At 37.2% G+C, this 15,834-nt stretch overlaps 2 protein-coding genes across 2 annotated transcripts; one reads left to right on the forward strand and one right to left on the reverse strand.

Moving 5' to 3' along the window:
- The first annotated feature begins 10,651 nt into the window (after positions 1-10,651).
- On the forward strand, positions 10,652-12,486 carry LOC107790080 (uncharacterized). The gene is made up of 2 exons (XM_016611979.2): positions 10,652-10,946; positions 11,076-12,486. The coding sequence occupies exons 1-2, from the start codon at positions 10,750-10,752 to the stop codon at positions 12,355-12,357; spliced, it is 1,479 nt and encodes a 492-aa protein (XP_016467465.1). The 5' UTR covers positions 10,652-10,749; the 3' UTR covers positions 12,358-12,486.
- Positions 12,487-12,960: 474 nt separating this feature from the next.
- LOC107790081 (1-aminocyclopropane-1-carboxylate oxidase 1-like) lies at positions 12,961-14,685 on the reverse strand. Its single transcript, XM_016611980.2, has 3 exons — positions 14,371-14,685; positions 14,067-14,290; positions 12,961-13,878 (listed from the first exon to the last, which is right to left on the reverse strand). The coding sequence occupies exons 1-3, from the start codon at positions 14,470-14,472 to the stop codon at positions 13,299-13,301; spliced, it is 906 nt and encodes a 301-aa protein (XP_016467466.1). The 5' UTR covers positions 14,473-14,685; the 3' UTR covers positions 12,961-13,298.
- Positions 14,686-15,834: the final 1,149 nt, after the last annotated feature.

The following is a 15,834-nucleotide window of genomic DNA, read 5'->3' on the forward strand; positions in this document are numbered from 1 at the left end:
TATTTCACAAGTAATGAGTAAATTCGTGAAGGCGAAAGGGGAAGCAAGTCAAAGAAAATTAATTTTCTTCAATGTTTGGCATTTTGGGGTAAAATACGGCCGAACTAAAATACCCGGTATTTATGAACTAGTATCATACAAGGTACCTCATGGATATGATAGTAAGGTGTGTTAAAAGTGGGTAGTATTTTAAGTGATGTGAGATAATTCCTAATTATGTAGATAATTGGATAATTATTGGTTAATGAGAGATTAACAAATTAATCAAGTGATTAGTGGATAATTAATCCAAATAGTTGGATAAGTATTACATCCACCCAATGTGTCAGCCAATAAAAGTCAAGAGAATGACTCTTGAATTAAGAAGAAACATGGCAACAATGTGCATAATGAGTCACAAGACATATGATGCCTTGTTTACACGTAAGGATTCTTGGAATTACCTTGAATTGGTTTCTTATTTGGTATAGTTTCATATGTAAATTTACAAAAGGCTAAGTAGATGGGTTCTGCTACATTTCACTCCCTTTCTAATATAATTGAAATATTGCCTTTAAGCCTAAACAAATTGATACATATTTTAGCAAGTGGGAAAGACATATTTTACATGGAGAAGCTTTAATCTCCTAGGAGTTGGATATGTTTATTACTTTGCATCATTATGGATGTGAATTAGACCAGCAATGTTGATACTAAACTTGCTAAGGAGGAATCTCAAATAGCTCATTTGAAACTTCATAATACGATAAAGCGTGTGATTTGCGATTCTACGGGAGCCCGGTGCAATCTTCCTCAAGAATATCGTACGGATTTTCCCTACTTCGATCTGCCATTACGTGATTTGTCGCAATTAATATATGTTAGAGGGATTGCCAAGAGAATCGGCGCAGGTATGTTAAGGCTATCCCTTCTTTCTTTTGGCTTGATCCATAAGATATAAATGAAACGAGCAAAATACGCAACTTCTATAAATGTCTCTATTCATAGAAATGCTAGATATGCTTATGTTCTTGATTGTCCATGTGGCATATTATTCTATCATTTGTTCATGGGTCTCAGAAAAAATATGAAAGTTAAAAAGAGTTTACTTTATGATATTACTCAAAGGAAAAATGGTCTTATGGCATTCCAAAAGATTTTATTAACGTACTTTTCATGCATTGCATTCATGTACATTGACCCATGATTAGATGGCATTATATACGCATATATATGTATGTATATATATGTATATGGGATATGGGAAAGGTTATGGTGTTATATACGCACCACCACCTGATCAGTTGGTATACGTTGATGATTTTGCCCACAGTGGCCAAGATGATATGATGGGATGTCCTTAGAAGCATGACGATGTTATGAACATATGTACCTATGCACGACATGACATTCATACGCATATGCATGACACTATAAGTATTTCATGATTTACAAAGTTATCCATACTTACAGGTTGAGTTATTTACTCTATATTTCTTCCATATCGTACTTATTTATGTGCTTTACATACTCGGTACATTATTCGTACTGATGTCCCTTTTGCCTGGGGATGCTGCATTTCATGCCCACAGGTACCAATAGATAGGTCGAGAGCCCTCCAAGTAGGCTATCAGCTCAGCAGAAGATGTTGGTGCGCTTCATTTGCTTCGGAGTTGCTTATTTGGTCAGTATAATTAGGACATGTATTGATTGGTATGGCGGGGCTCAGTCCCGACCTTGATGATATTTATGTACTCTTAGAGTCTTGTAGACAAATATGTATACGAATAATTGTATGGCCTTGTCAGCCTATGTTTAGAATTTATAAATGATCATGTTGGCCTATTAGGCCCGTATGTCACGTGTATATGATGATGTAATAAGAAAGATACGTTACGTTAGTATTCAATTGGGTAAGGTACCGGGTGCCCGTCGCGTCCCATCGATTTGGGTCGTGACAATTATAAGGTATTGTGACGTTCATGGCTTGACATGCATATTGACATTTAGGCACAGAGATGTACTTTTCTCATGTTATATGATAATAAAATACATTTAGGATTGTCACTCTTTCTTCTTACTCTAGATCATGTGATAGAGTTCACTTATAAGAATTCAAATTCTAAAATTCTATTTTATTCGTAATAAGACGATACATACATCCGGAAAGAAGGTTGGAAAGAGAGATAGTTGTGGAAGAGCTAAGTCAGAGGAATTGGATTTTTGTATGATTCCTACGATAAGTAAATGTGAGGTCTTTAGAAAATCATGGGTGTACTGAAAGATGTAAGCTTCCTGATAAGAAGCCTTAAGGCAAGAATGCCTATCCATCTTTATGGTGAAAGACAATGAGAGATTAAGAAGATAAATACAAGTTTCAACAAGGAAAAGAAGCAAGATGAATAAGGGTACGAGGCGCCTAGTTACTAAAGGTTAACAATGTTTATAATTCAGGAAGAGGAACATAAGCTTTTTGAGTTATATTCAATAGTAATAAATGTATGTACAATCGGCCACACCGATCTCAGCTATGCTCTATGGGAGCTAACAGATATAGTTTAGGAAAAGGACAGTTATCAGGATCCCACTGGGTTAGAGTAACCCAAAATAATGAATGGATTGGTAGAGTCAGTTGACATTTCCGAAAGATAGTGCAAATACGGTAATTGATCTCCTTGTGAGACACCTAGATGACATACTCTAAAATAGTGCAGCTAGATATGAATACTACAAAGATAGGCACTAGAAGTTTGGAAAGTATAAATATTATCTTAGTATGACTCCCTTCCCTAGTAGAGAGATAATGCTAGGCAACCTGAATAGCCAATGGATGGAGCAAAGGGGAGCTAAAATCAAAAGAATATCTTGTCGAAGTGTTTGGAATAAAGTGATTGGTAGAAATGTTAGCAAGAAATAAGAAGAGAATTAATGGAGCATTATGAGTAAGACATGATACATGGATGACAATGGTAGATCAAAGGAATGATAGTATTACAGAGTCTATAGTCAAGTGAAGGAAAATACGAGAGGTGACAGGCCTTGAGAAAACAAAAGAGTATAGGCCATGAAGTCGTGGTCCCAATATAACTACCAGAAGGAAACGTTAGACCCCAAAGTAATAAAACCAGTATGGATTGGTGAACAAGATAAACTAAACATGAATTAGGGACAAAGTGATTTGATAATGGTTGGCATCAAGAAAATTTCAGATTGCGTTACGACAATAATAGAATGGACGATAGAAGAATATCCTTTAAAGGTCATTCAGGAAGACACTTCCCTAAAGCAAGCAATGTGAACAAAGTTAAGCTTAAGGGACTGTATGTGCCAGTTATACTAAGTGTCACTCTCGCGAGTAAGGAAATTTGTTATCCTTGGTATAGAAGGATTACCGCAAGGCGTGTAAGGGTCATGGATGATGTGAAAGTACGCCAAAGATGAAGAGGAAAAACATCTATAGGCAGATTGTCATAGCTCCAAGTCTTAGTAATCCCCTAAAGGGAGGAATATGTAATGATATAGGAAGGATGCGATAAACATGAGAAAGGGATGAGATTACACTTATCCAAATGTTATAGATATGCTATGATTCCAGGACGTTATATAAGCACGAAGTCAAAAAAAAAAGGGGAAGTAAGGGTTCCTGCATGGGATGTTATTGATAGATAAGGAGGCAATACGTAAGATAAGTTAAGACAAGGAAATAACTCAAGAAAGATTACGCGGAATATGGATATGAGAATGGGCCAACGAGTAGTTAGTAGTTGATTCAGGAAGAGCCTGGTCATAACTAGGCAAGAAGTTACGGGCAAATCAACAGATCATGCAAGATGAATGTAGTAAACCCCAACATGGAGAATTCAACCTCGCAGTAATGTCATTATAATACTTGAGATATATTCAAATAGGAGTCGGGGTAGTTAAAGGTACCATATGAGTGTTACGGGGATAAAAGAAAGTACCACTGGGAAGGCAATCAAAATATCAGTTCAAAATCAGCCCTACAAGCACAAGGGCACGAAGGTAAGCAACTACGGATAATTATAGGCAAGGAAGGACATCAAAATGTCCGTAATAAGCTCACAACTTTAGAGGGTCAAGGGTTCTCCCTAAGTACTACAACAAAAGACTAGCTGAGGAAATAAGGAAGAAGGCTTCAACTTAAGCACAACGACCTAAAGAGAAAATGGTCGTGTAACAACAGTCTCATAACAGCATTATAAGCACTCCAAAAGGAAGTAGCACCTACCGTGACTAATGAACGGGAAGTAAAATTAAAATTAATATTTGAGATCATATGAGTTGCACGAAAACTCTGGCATGTATGGGCACTAAGATAAGCTAAGTATGGACGCAACAAGGGGACAGAAAAACCAGGAAAAGTAATAGCTTACATTGAAAGAAAGCTAAAATGGAATGAAATAAATTATTCGATTAATGATCCAGAGTTGGTTACGTTATGAACTCACTTAAGGGTTCGGCATTTTATACATGCATCATATACAACCATAAAAGATTCTGGTATACGTTAAAAGAAAGAATTGATCTCAGGTCATAAATGAAAGATTAAATTATTGAAGGGTTGTATCATGCATATTTCTCAAGCCCATGAAAGTATAAACATGATAACTAATACCATGAACCACATATCGAAAGATAGCTTAAGCCTACATAAAGGTTGATCAAAGGGAAGATGAAACTAAAGAGTGACATCAACTAAGTAATCAGGAGTCTGATTAATGGACCCAGAAAATTAGAAACATTGTGATCGAGAATATTGCAGGATCTCCCTTAAAAAAATCTGAGGTACGATAGATATAGTACAACAACCATAGTCTATAACAGCTCTATGATAAATCCAGTAATAAGAAGTCAGTATGAAGCTCCCACCAAATTGTAGTATTATAATAGAGCTTCAAGTTGTGGTGTGAATCATACCTATGTGGAAGGGGGTTATGAAAGAGATAGAAGATATGATACGAGATTTTAAATAAGTAAGGTAAAGGTGAACAACGTACGAGATACTCAAATGCAGAAAGTTGTGAATAGTCCATACTTCAGGTAAAAGGCTATAAGCATGGGGGATCCAATAACCGAGAATGATAACGGCATGTCTTCCAGCCTATGGTTTCTAAGTATTGAGAGATCTAGTTAAGAGAGTAGAGAAGAGTTAGAGGCGATGCGATGTATCGCTTGACGTTCCAGAATAACATAAGGAAATCTATGGTGCAAGCAAGTTGAAAGAAAGTTGCGAGTAGTATAAGTGGATATGCAAAGGTCGCAAGCTAAAGTATGATAGAGCAACAAAGTTTTAAGAAAACATGAGTAAGGATAAGGAAAGGCAAGCGAAAAGGTGACAAGATTGGATAAGTCCTCGGGATTAAGTCCATTAAAACAAGAGAGATAATGATTTCTCTAAGTTATTGAAAGTTCAGTATAGCCTGAATAAACTCAAAGGAATCTAAGATTAATCGCATTTAGAAGGAATAAAATGCTGACCTAGTAATAAATTGAGGGTATAATTATGACAAATATAGGATGATGTTTGGGCCTTTGCTTGAATAGTGATTTGAAAAATAAAAAAAAGAAGAGAAGGAGAAAAGATTTCGCTGGTGGCTCAAAATTAGGATACCCCCATAAGGTGAATCACATTGAGACACTATGAAATACAATTATGGAAATCACTTCAAATATTCCTCAATGCAACGTAAGCCCTAGCGGCAATGTATTACGTAAGAAGTTTCAGGTCTTCAAGTAGAGGATTGTAGATCAACATTGAGGTGAATCAACAATGGACAGATACAAATTACAAAGTATGACATGAGATTAGGGCATGATTCTTAAGACGAATGGTAATGAAGGAGCATTAAAGGGCTGAGATTTATACCTAAAAGATAGGCAACAAAAGTAACTAGAAGCTTGGTAAGCATACCTCAATAATAATAAATTGAAGTAAAAATTATGGTATAGTATAACCCAGGTAGATGAAGTAAAGTCATATAAATGGATGACCAGATCTATGAAATAAGATATGGCCATATTCGCAGTTCTACAAAGTATCGAGCAAAGAACTTCAGTACACCTATAGAGGCCCAGAGAGACATCCTATTAAGCCTTGTATATACAAAGTAAGGCCTAGAGATTGACTAAAAGATAAAAGGAAAAAGGAAAGATGAATCACATAAGTACACTTACAAAGCCAGGGTCATACGGGCTGCATGAGAGGAGGTAGCAATAGTTGCAATATTAGAAAGATTTCGATCACAGGTCATGATATGAGGAAAAAGACTAAAAGGGGGAATACTGTAGACTTTGGATTTATTCACAGAGCAACTGCTTAAATGGAAAGACGAGTATTAAGGTATTTACAAGAGCTATAAGTTATGAAAATGATAAGATCATCAGTCAACATTTGAGGACGAATGTTTCAAAGGGGGGAATGATGTTACACCCTGCAATATTACGACAATGTTACATCATGCAGTATTATATTACGATGATGTTACGCCTTGTAGTACTGTACACTGAAATTGTCGTAAGGTAATTGACATCAGTCCAAGCAAAAAATTATTTGGACATTATAAGGATTATGCTATTTCACAAGTGATGAGGAAATTCGTGAAGGTGAAAGGGGAAGTAAGTCAAAGAAAATGAATTTTCGTCAATGTTTGGCATTTTGGGGTAAAATACGGCCGAACTAAAATACCTGATATTTATTAACTAGTACCATACAAGGTACCTCATGGACATGATGGTAAGGTATGTTAAAAGTGGGTAGTATTTTAAGTAATGTGAGATAATTCCTAATTATGTGGATAATTGGATAATCATTGTTTAATGGGAGATTAACAAATTAATCAAGTGATTAGTGGATAATTAATCCAAATAGTTGGATAAGTATTACATCCACCCAACATGGCAGCCAATAAAAGTCAAGAGAATGACTCTTTAATTAAGAAGAAACATGGCAACAATGTGCATAATGAGTCGCAAGACATATGATGCCTTGTTTACACGTAAGGATTCTTGGAATTACCTTGAATTGGTTTCTTATTTGGTATAGTTTCATATGTAAATTGACAAAAGGCTAAGTAGATGGGTTCTGCTATATTTCACTCCCTTTCTAATATAATTGAAAGATTGACTTTAAGCCTAAACAAATTGATACATATTTTGGCAAGTGGGAAAGGCATATTTTACATGGAGAAGATTTAATCTCCTAGGAGTTGGATATGTTTATTACTTTGCATCATTGTGGATGTGAATTAGACCAACAACGTTGATGCTAAACTTGCTAACGGAGGAAGCTCAAATAGCTCGTCTGAAACTTCATAATACGATAAAACGTGTGATTTGCGATTTTACGGGAGTACAGTGCAATCTTCCTCAAGAATATCGTAGGGATTTTCCCTACTTCGATCTGTCATTACGTGATTTGTCACAATTAATGTATGTTAGAGGGATTGTCAAAAGAATCGGCTTAGGTATGTTAAGGCTATCCCTTCTTTCTTTTGGCATGATCCATACGATACAAATGAAACGAGCAAAATACGCAACTTCCATTAATGACTCTACTCATAGAAATAATAGAGATGCTTATGTTCTTGATTTTCCATGTGTCATATTATTCTATCATTTGTTCATGTGTCTCAGAAAAATACAAAAGTTGAAAAGTGTATAATTTATGATATTACTCAAAGGAAAAATGGTCTTATGACATTCCGAAAGATTTTATTAACGTACTTTTCATGCATTGCATTCATATACATTGACCTATGATCAGATGACGTTATATACACATATATATATGCATGTATATATATGTATATGGGATATGGGAAAGGTTATGGCGTTATATACGCACCACCACCTGATCAGCTGGTATACATTGATGATTTTGCCCACAGTGGCCAATATGATATGATGGGATGCCCTCAGAGGCTGATGATGTTATGAAACATGTACCCTATGCACGACATGACATTCATACGCTTATGCATGACACTATAAGTATTTCATGATTTACAAAGTTATCCAGACTTACAGGTTGAGTTATTTACTCTATATTTCTTCCATGTCGTACTTATTTATGTGCTTTACATACTGGGTATATTATTCGTACTGACATCCCTTTTGCCTGGGGATGCTGCATTTCATGCCCGCAAGTCCCGATAGACAGGTCGAGAGCCCTCCAATTAGGCTATCAGCTCAGCGGAAGATGTTGGTGCGCCCTATTTGCTTCGGAGTTGCTTATTTGGTCAGTATAATTAGGACATGTATTGATTGGTATGACGGGGCTCAGTCCCGACCTTTATGATACTTATGTACTCTTAGAGGCTTGTAGACAAATATGTATACGAATACTTGTATGGCCTTGTCAACCTATGTTTAGAATTTATAAATGATCATGTTGGCCTATTAGGCCCGTATGTCACATGTATATGATGATATAATAAAAAAAATACGTTACGTTGGTACTCGATTGGGTAAGGTACGGGGTGCCCGTCGTGGCCCATCGGTTTGGGTCGTGTCATCAAAAGCATACATTGCACTCTTTTCCTTCGACCGGGTTTTTATCCCAAGATGAGTTTTACCGGCAAAGTTTTTAATGAGGTAATTTCTATATGCTACCTAAGGAAAGCTCAACAAGTATTCAAGGCTTCTCTTCAATCAACCTCGAATACTGAGGGGCATCCCCCTGGAAGGTCACCTCTTCGGAGAAGCCAAGATGCGATAAATAGGGTCTCGATAGGAAAATGATGTACCGGGCCAAACGGTCGAACAAACCGTGTCCATATAGAATAATTGATCCCTTGACAGCAAAAATGTGTATACTTTGTACCAAGTAATCAAATAATACTTTCCCCTCCATCAAAGTATTTCGCGTTTCAAAGAAGTTCGGTATTTTTACAAAAATGCCTCCAGAGCCAAAAACGCCCCGAACACTCGGGGACTTACGTCCAAAACTCGAAGCCGTATGACCTCTGAGTCGAAAGTTTCAAACTTGTAAGCCCTCAACGAGGCAACATCAAGGTTACAAAAATAGCTCCAGAAGCCAAAAACGTCCCGAAAACTCGGGGACTAGAGTCAAAAACTCTAAACCGTATGACTCCCGGGTCGGAAGCTTCAAACTCGTAAGCCCTCAATAAGGCAACGTCAAGTTTACAAAAACGGCTCTAGAGCCAAAAAAACTTTCAATGTCTCGGGGTCTACCGCCAATCGCCATCCCATCGACTTATCAAAACCCGAGGCCATAAGACCCCATATGGGCAACCTCGATCTCGTAAGACCTTTATAAGGCAACACCAAAAACTGTAAGACCTCAAACAATGCATGAACCATAATTTTACCAAGTAACCAAAACTGTAAGATCTCAAGCAAGGCATGAACCATACTTGCACCAAGTAACCAAAACTGTAAGACCTCAAGTAAGGCATGTAAAATTATAAGACCTTGCAAAAAGGCATTACCCCGATCTTAAAGTTAAGGCTATATATTCGAACTTGTAAGACCCCTAAAAAGGCATACCCTCGATATAGATGCCAAAACTACTTCATTCGGGAACTAAAAGGCTACGACCAAACATAAATGACTACGGTAATAAGGCTCCGGCCAAACTAACGCGACTCGGGGACGCCCGACCGTTGCTATAAAATCACAGGCCTTCAATTACTTCGAAAGAACTTCGAAAAGAACTGGTTAAACATGCTACCCTTAACATATGCAAAAGAGCTTCGACCATGTCAGCTCCAAACTATAAGCTTCGAAACACTCAGCCACCGAACAAAACCTCCCGAGGTGCTCGTTCATCGCCATATAACGACTCACAATCGAGGTTTTTATCGAACCATCGAAGAGTCAGGCAAACACAATTTCAAAAAGTCCTTAACGAGGGAAAAATAAAGCCTATATTAGAGGTCGTACCAACCCAATGCGTAAGAGCCACTGCCGCCAGCTCATATGAGAGGTCGCACTGACCTAACGCATAAGAGCCTAAGGGCCAGCCTTAAATTCAAAAACTTAAGGGTCAATGAGTTCGAGTCGAAACCCGACTCGGAGACTGAACTCGAAATAGTTAACTGAATATGCCTAAGAGCAAAAGCATAAGAGCTTGAAATTTGACTAATTTCATGAAATGTTGTAGCCATATTTGCAAACTTCTGTATTTTGAGCAGAGAAAAAAAGGGAGTAGAGAATAGAAAAGAAAATAGAAGAGGGAGCTGATGTTTGAGAGATTATTAGACAGTTTCTAAGTTATGCAGTAAGAAACGTGGGAGTCCAAAAATTTGAATAGATGATCATGGATGAAGAAACATGGGAGTCCAAAAAACGTGGGACTAAGATAGCTACACAAACGTGGAGTCTTAGGGAAATAACCGAAACATATCAACGCTTTGTATTGGTACAAATTAACGTGGGATCTTAAGGGAATTAACTGAAACATATTTTTGGTTTAAAAGGTGTAAATTATTTATTTATTTTGTAATTTTTTTGAATCTCCAATCTTATTGGAGTGTTATCTTAAACAGTAACACGTGTCGATTTCCCGGATTGACACTTGGAGCAGTATTATTGTTTTGCCTCTCCTTTTCTATATTAATTAATTAATTAATAATTAATAATAATAGATAGATAATGGAGTTACGAGTTGGGTTTAGAAGATGACGGGTTCTTCACGTTATCAAGAATATTAGCACACACACAAAAAAAAAAAACCTTTTTTTCCAGAATCTCCGTGTGGACAGCTCCCTCCGACTGTTTTTTCAGCAAATGGAATGTTGGGTACCATTGTTTCAGATATTCTTGAACTCCCCTTGTCCCGAAACCGAAGCATCTCTATGGTTACAACAGTCTTTCAACCAATCTGGCTCCACCACCATTTCAACAACCTCCTTCCTTTCACTCCTCAACAAACCTACCGATATCACCATCACCGATTCCTCGTCTTCTCCATCTCTCGCAAAACGGTAAGTTTAGAATTGTATTGGCTTATCTTTACTTAATTTTACTTTTGAAGGTTAAAATTGAAGTTTAATTGTTTACCAGTTTAACTTAATGTGAATTGAACAAAGACAGATTGGTGTTTGTGTTGGCAGGGTTATGTGGATACAGACTCTACCAAATGCAGTTCAAGCTCGCATTTTGTCATTTCTTCTTTATGATAGCCGGAGATTTTGTGAAAGTGACTTGCGTCAGCTTGCGGAAACTATGTTGAAGGAGTGCAAAGAGCTTGATTTTTGGGTAAAGCGGGCTGCACATCAGCTGCTCGACGTAGTGTCTAGGTCAAACCATGAATGGTTAACTAGCTTGAACTTGGATTCTGAAGAAGAACTAGTGGATGATGAATTTAGTTCATTACCCAATTGGCTTAAGGATGCTGCCAATGACAGTGATTTGATGTTTCCATGGCTGCCTATATCACAGAAACAATTCAACTTGGCAATGCAGTTTAGTAGTTGTGGAGAAAATGATGATCCTTTGAGTGAATGCGAAGAGGGTAAACGAGAAATGATGGATGACGTAATGGAGGAGGTTGATGAAGTAATTGAGGAAGTAGATGACTACTTGAACCCTCAAGTTGAAGAAATGGCTGGGCGCTTGAAAGACCGGTTGTTTTCTCTCCAGTCTACAGCTAAAGCTGTGGAATTGGCAGGGGAAATTCGGCAGCTTTGTAAAGGAGGGGGGAAGTCTTTGGCTGTTTTGAGCATAATTGAACCTTGGAGAGCTGATGATGAGACAGCTGCAGTTTTAATGTCCAATCTTCTAGACGGGAATGAAGATGAACTTGGTTGGCCCAGTCACGTTCTTTGCGCTGTCATTCTTCCCAAGTTGTTGCTTTTGAAAGAACCAGCTTCTCGTGCGTTACTAACAGCAGCAATAGAGTACTCTAAAGTTCATCAGAGAGCTGCAGAGTATGCGTTGCTACTGCCGCTGATTCTTCGAATGGAAGGCATAAATAGCCCTATGTGTGATGTAATAACAAGGATAGTTAAAGAATCTTTGCACCCAGGCCATATTTCTGCCTTCTGCCAGAAACTTCTCTGCGATGGGGACAATCTGAAGAAATTCATCTCCCTTCCCTGTCATCAATGCTTAATTGGAAGTAAATTGGTATGGACTGAGTCATTATTTAATTTGATGCAAAATATCCTAAATCATAACATTCATTTGACTCAAGACTCAGTTGATAGACTTGTTCAGCATGCTTGGGAATCTGCTGAGAGGTTTTCAAAGTCTTTGAAATTTGGAAACTTTTTATTATGTTTTGTCACCAAATGTGCTCCTTTGTTGTCTCAAAAATCTTTACTCATAGAAGCCACTCAGCGTACTAATACTCTGGTGACAAAATCTGTGTTGTCAAAATTGTCTAGTTTGTAAGTGGCCTATACCCTGTTAAACAAACAGCTATGTAAATACATTATTGTTTTTTTGGACTTAGTTTCTTAAAGAAACTACTATAAAATTTTTACAACAGGTTTGATAGGAATTAACCTGATTGTTTATACAGATGGTATTTCTTAATAGTTTTTACTGAATCAGATTGCTGTTTTTTCCAGTTGTAGTTATAATGATATTAATACCTTATGTCATGCACTACAAGAGAAATGTTCTTCCTTGTCTTGGGTCTGTGTGGGTTGATAAAACTAAGGATGGATATTTAACAATTAGGTGGACAAACATAACGTTTGGACGGAGGAAATGTGAAAGTGAGTCTTATAAACTCTCTCTCTCTCTCTCTCTCTCTCCCATTCCCAATTTTCTGTTCCTTAAATCTATTTCAGGAAGGTGTAAGCCGTAAGGTGTACTTCAGATTTACACTAAACACAAATAATTTAAAATATTTCGAGTTGACAAAGGTTCTTCAGGAGGAATTTGTCTGTGACTTTGCATATGGTGCTGTATCTCTTGCTAGATGATAAGATTAAGAGAATTTAGCATTATACAGATTATTCTTCGTTAAAAGATTGTTATGCTCACAGCGATAGGTAGCAGGTAATCATCAATCAACCACTACCAAGAAATGCTCTCTGGAGTTAGTTTTCTTTTATTGATACAACCAAAATAAATCAACTTATTTTTGCTCTTCTGCAAGTGTCATTGGTCTATGAATAACAACCTTTCAAAGCAATTCTAACTTTGACCTTAAAACTTTTAATGAGATGTTACATGATAAAGGAAGCTTATATACATTAGCTTCTCTTGAACTATAACCAGAAAGAAGGCTCAAACAGAAAAAAAGAAAAAAGAAAAAAAAGAGGGCACTCAAATGATAAGAAACATAAACTTGAACGAGCATCGTTCTTTTCAATGTGAAGACTTCAGTGCCCGTTCGCCAATGTTTTTGCGGACTCAAATCTGGGGCCTTTTTCCGCAAACTTGGTTTTGGAATAAAGATTTAGATAATCTTGAAAACGGAGATGACATGGATACAAGAGCTTTGGTGCTGGAGAAATGATGGCCTCACCAGCAGGGTTGTAAAAGGTGGCAATGGAAAGTCTGTTCCCATCCTTTTCAGCCATCACTCGGTGTTGAATGCTCTTGTACATCCCATTGCTTAAAATTTCGATTTGATCACCAGTGTTTACAAAAATTCTGTTGTTCTTGGAAGGTGGAATTTTCACCCAATGTCCGTCTTTAAAGAATTCCAGACCAGGAACTTGTTCGTCTTGGAGTAAGAGAATGATACCACCAGCATCTGTGTGCTCACGCAATCCCCTGACTAATTCAGGGCGCGGACATTGAGGATATATTGCCACTTTTGTTCCAACAGAAGGACCCTTGCTTCCTGAAAATGCTTCCTTAATGTAACTCTTCTCTAGGCCAAGGTTCTCACACATTAGTTCTGAAAGATTTTCAGCAAGATTAATCAGCTGATCAATGTATCCATCTACTGCGTTGCTGCACATAAACATGTACCCGACGTAGTTCATATGTGGCATTCAATAATATTGAGAAAAGACTTGTTTCGAAGATAGATTGTCAGTGACATATTTTAAGTGCATGACATATAAGTTGTATGTGTGTGCGCGCATTCTAGTATAATTGTTGAACTGTTGGAACTTTATGCTCTGGTGTTCTTGACTTACCAAAGATCCGTTGAGAGACCTTCAATCTCATAGATGTTAGAACTTGGACGATGCCAAAGAAAGAACGTGCTTTCCCAGTCTGTGTTGCTGAGTTTTTCTTTCTTCTCTAAGCTCATAGTTAGCTCTGATTTATAGAACCGTTTCTTCATATTGGCTTCATAGTGCTGAATCACGAGCTGCTTCACATTGTCCATCAGGTTAGTGTCAATTTCATGGTTCTCTATCTGCATAAATTGAACATTTCTGTTAGTATCAATATCTTAAAAGTGCTACTACAGAAAAGCAGAAGTACAACATTCATTACCATAAAGAAGCCCCATTTCTCACAAGCGTGATGGAGAAGTGCCATGGTTGCACTTCTCTCCTCACCGTCAAGCTTACTGAAGTCTATCACCGGAATCTCCATCTTCTTGTTCTAAGTATGAAGGTAAGAAGGTACTTGGCGGACTATATATAGCCATAGGAGTAAAATAATTTTTACCTAGTGGGGTTGATTAAAAAAAGCAGTTAGATTTGAATAACAGGTAGTTGCAGTTATAACCTAATTACCTCATTCGAAGGAGAAATTATTGGGTACATTGGGATGAGCAAGGAATAGTAATGAGTCCAAATTCACTTCATACCAAAACCATGTGATTATACTGTTATTTTATGTTTTGACAATCTACAGCCGATTTGTGTCTTACAAATAAAGCTTTATTTACTTGAGTTTCTATGCAAAAATATTGCATGCCACTAAATTCCTTTCATGTGAACTTCTCTTTTTCTTCTCTGTATTCTACTGGTCAACTAGGACTTGTTTATATTCTTTTAGTAATGTTGGAAACTTTACGTACGGTAGTTGGTATTTCCTCAAATTGCAATTCGTTGGTTTGAAGAAACCAGGGGCTGTGAGTGATGGAGATCAATTGCCTTGGCCTAGATTCCAATGGGCGGTTTTGGTTTTGAAACTTTAAATATCTATATTAGATATGACTTTCAAACTAGCTAGCTGTCTTGATCATTTCCTTTTAGAGGCCATTTAGAACAGTTTGCTGAACCAAAATCCCAACTGTATCTTTCTTTGTTAGTGTTTGTGATTTCTAGAGTTTACCAGTTGAGTTTGTCATTGCTTAGTTGTAGTCTCTTCAAGGCATTGTGATACTTTCCCTGCGTCGTCTGTTCATAATTCATTCAAAATAGGAACCTGGTTTTGTTTCAACCTGGCCTTGTCTATGAGTAATATTTTACTCCCAATCGAAGTGACAAATACAGAATATACTCATCTATAGGGGCTGTTCTGATTAGATTATGAATCTTTTTTATCCGAACTGACCATTTTTTCCTCAACGAACGACGATTACAAAATTTAACACCAGGATTTGAGTGTGCATGGCTCGTTAGTTCAAGTACAATTGATATAATGTCTTACTTGGTGACTATATTGTCGATATATTGTAATCTTTACGGCCTCATGGTTTCGTCCTCAGGTTTTAACTCAAAAGGTGTCTCAACAGATGAACTTCTGATCTCATTTTATATGGACTCCTAACTTTCTCGCCATTCCAATATGAAATTTGCCTTAGACAAGTTTCACGGTAGATCCCTTTCAGCCACCAACATCAGTATGCTGTTACATATAATTTTATTTGTATGTCCAAAAAGATTAGTTAAAAGAATGATTGTTTAGTATTTTACGGGCCACAATTCTATGCAGGTCTAGAACCTTGTCGTGGCAATTCAAATATCGGATCAGATTGCATTTATAGGAGAACATTTAGCAGAATAA

The sequence above is a fragment of the Nicotiana tabacum genome, chromosome 10 (genome assembly GCF_000715075.1).
Source record: "Nicotiana tabacum cultivar K326 chromosome 10, ASM71507v2, whole genome shotgun sequence".
NCBI lineage: Eukaryota > Viridiplantae > Streptophyta > Magnoliopsida > Solanales > Solanaceae > Nicotiana > Nicotiana tabacum.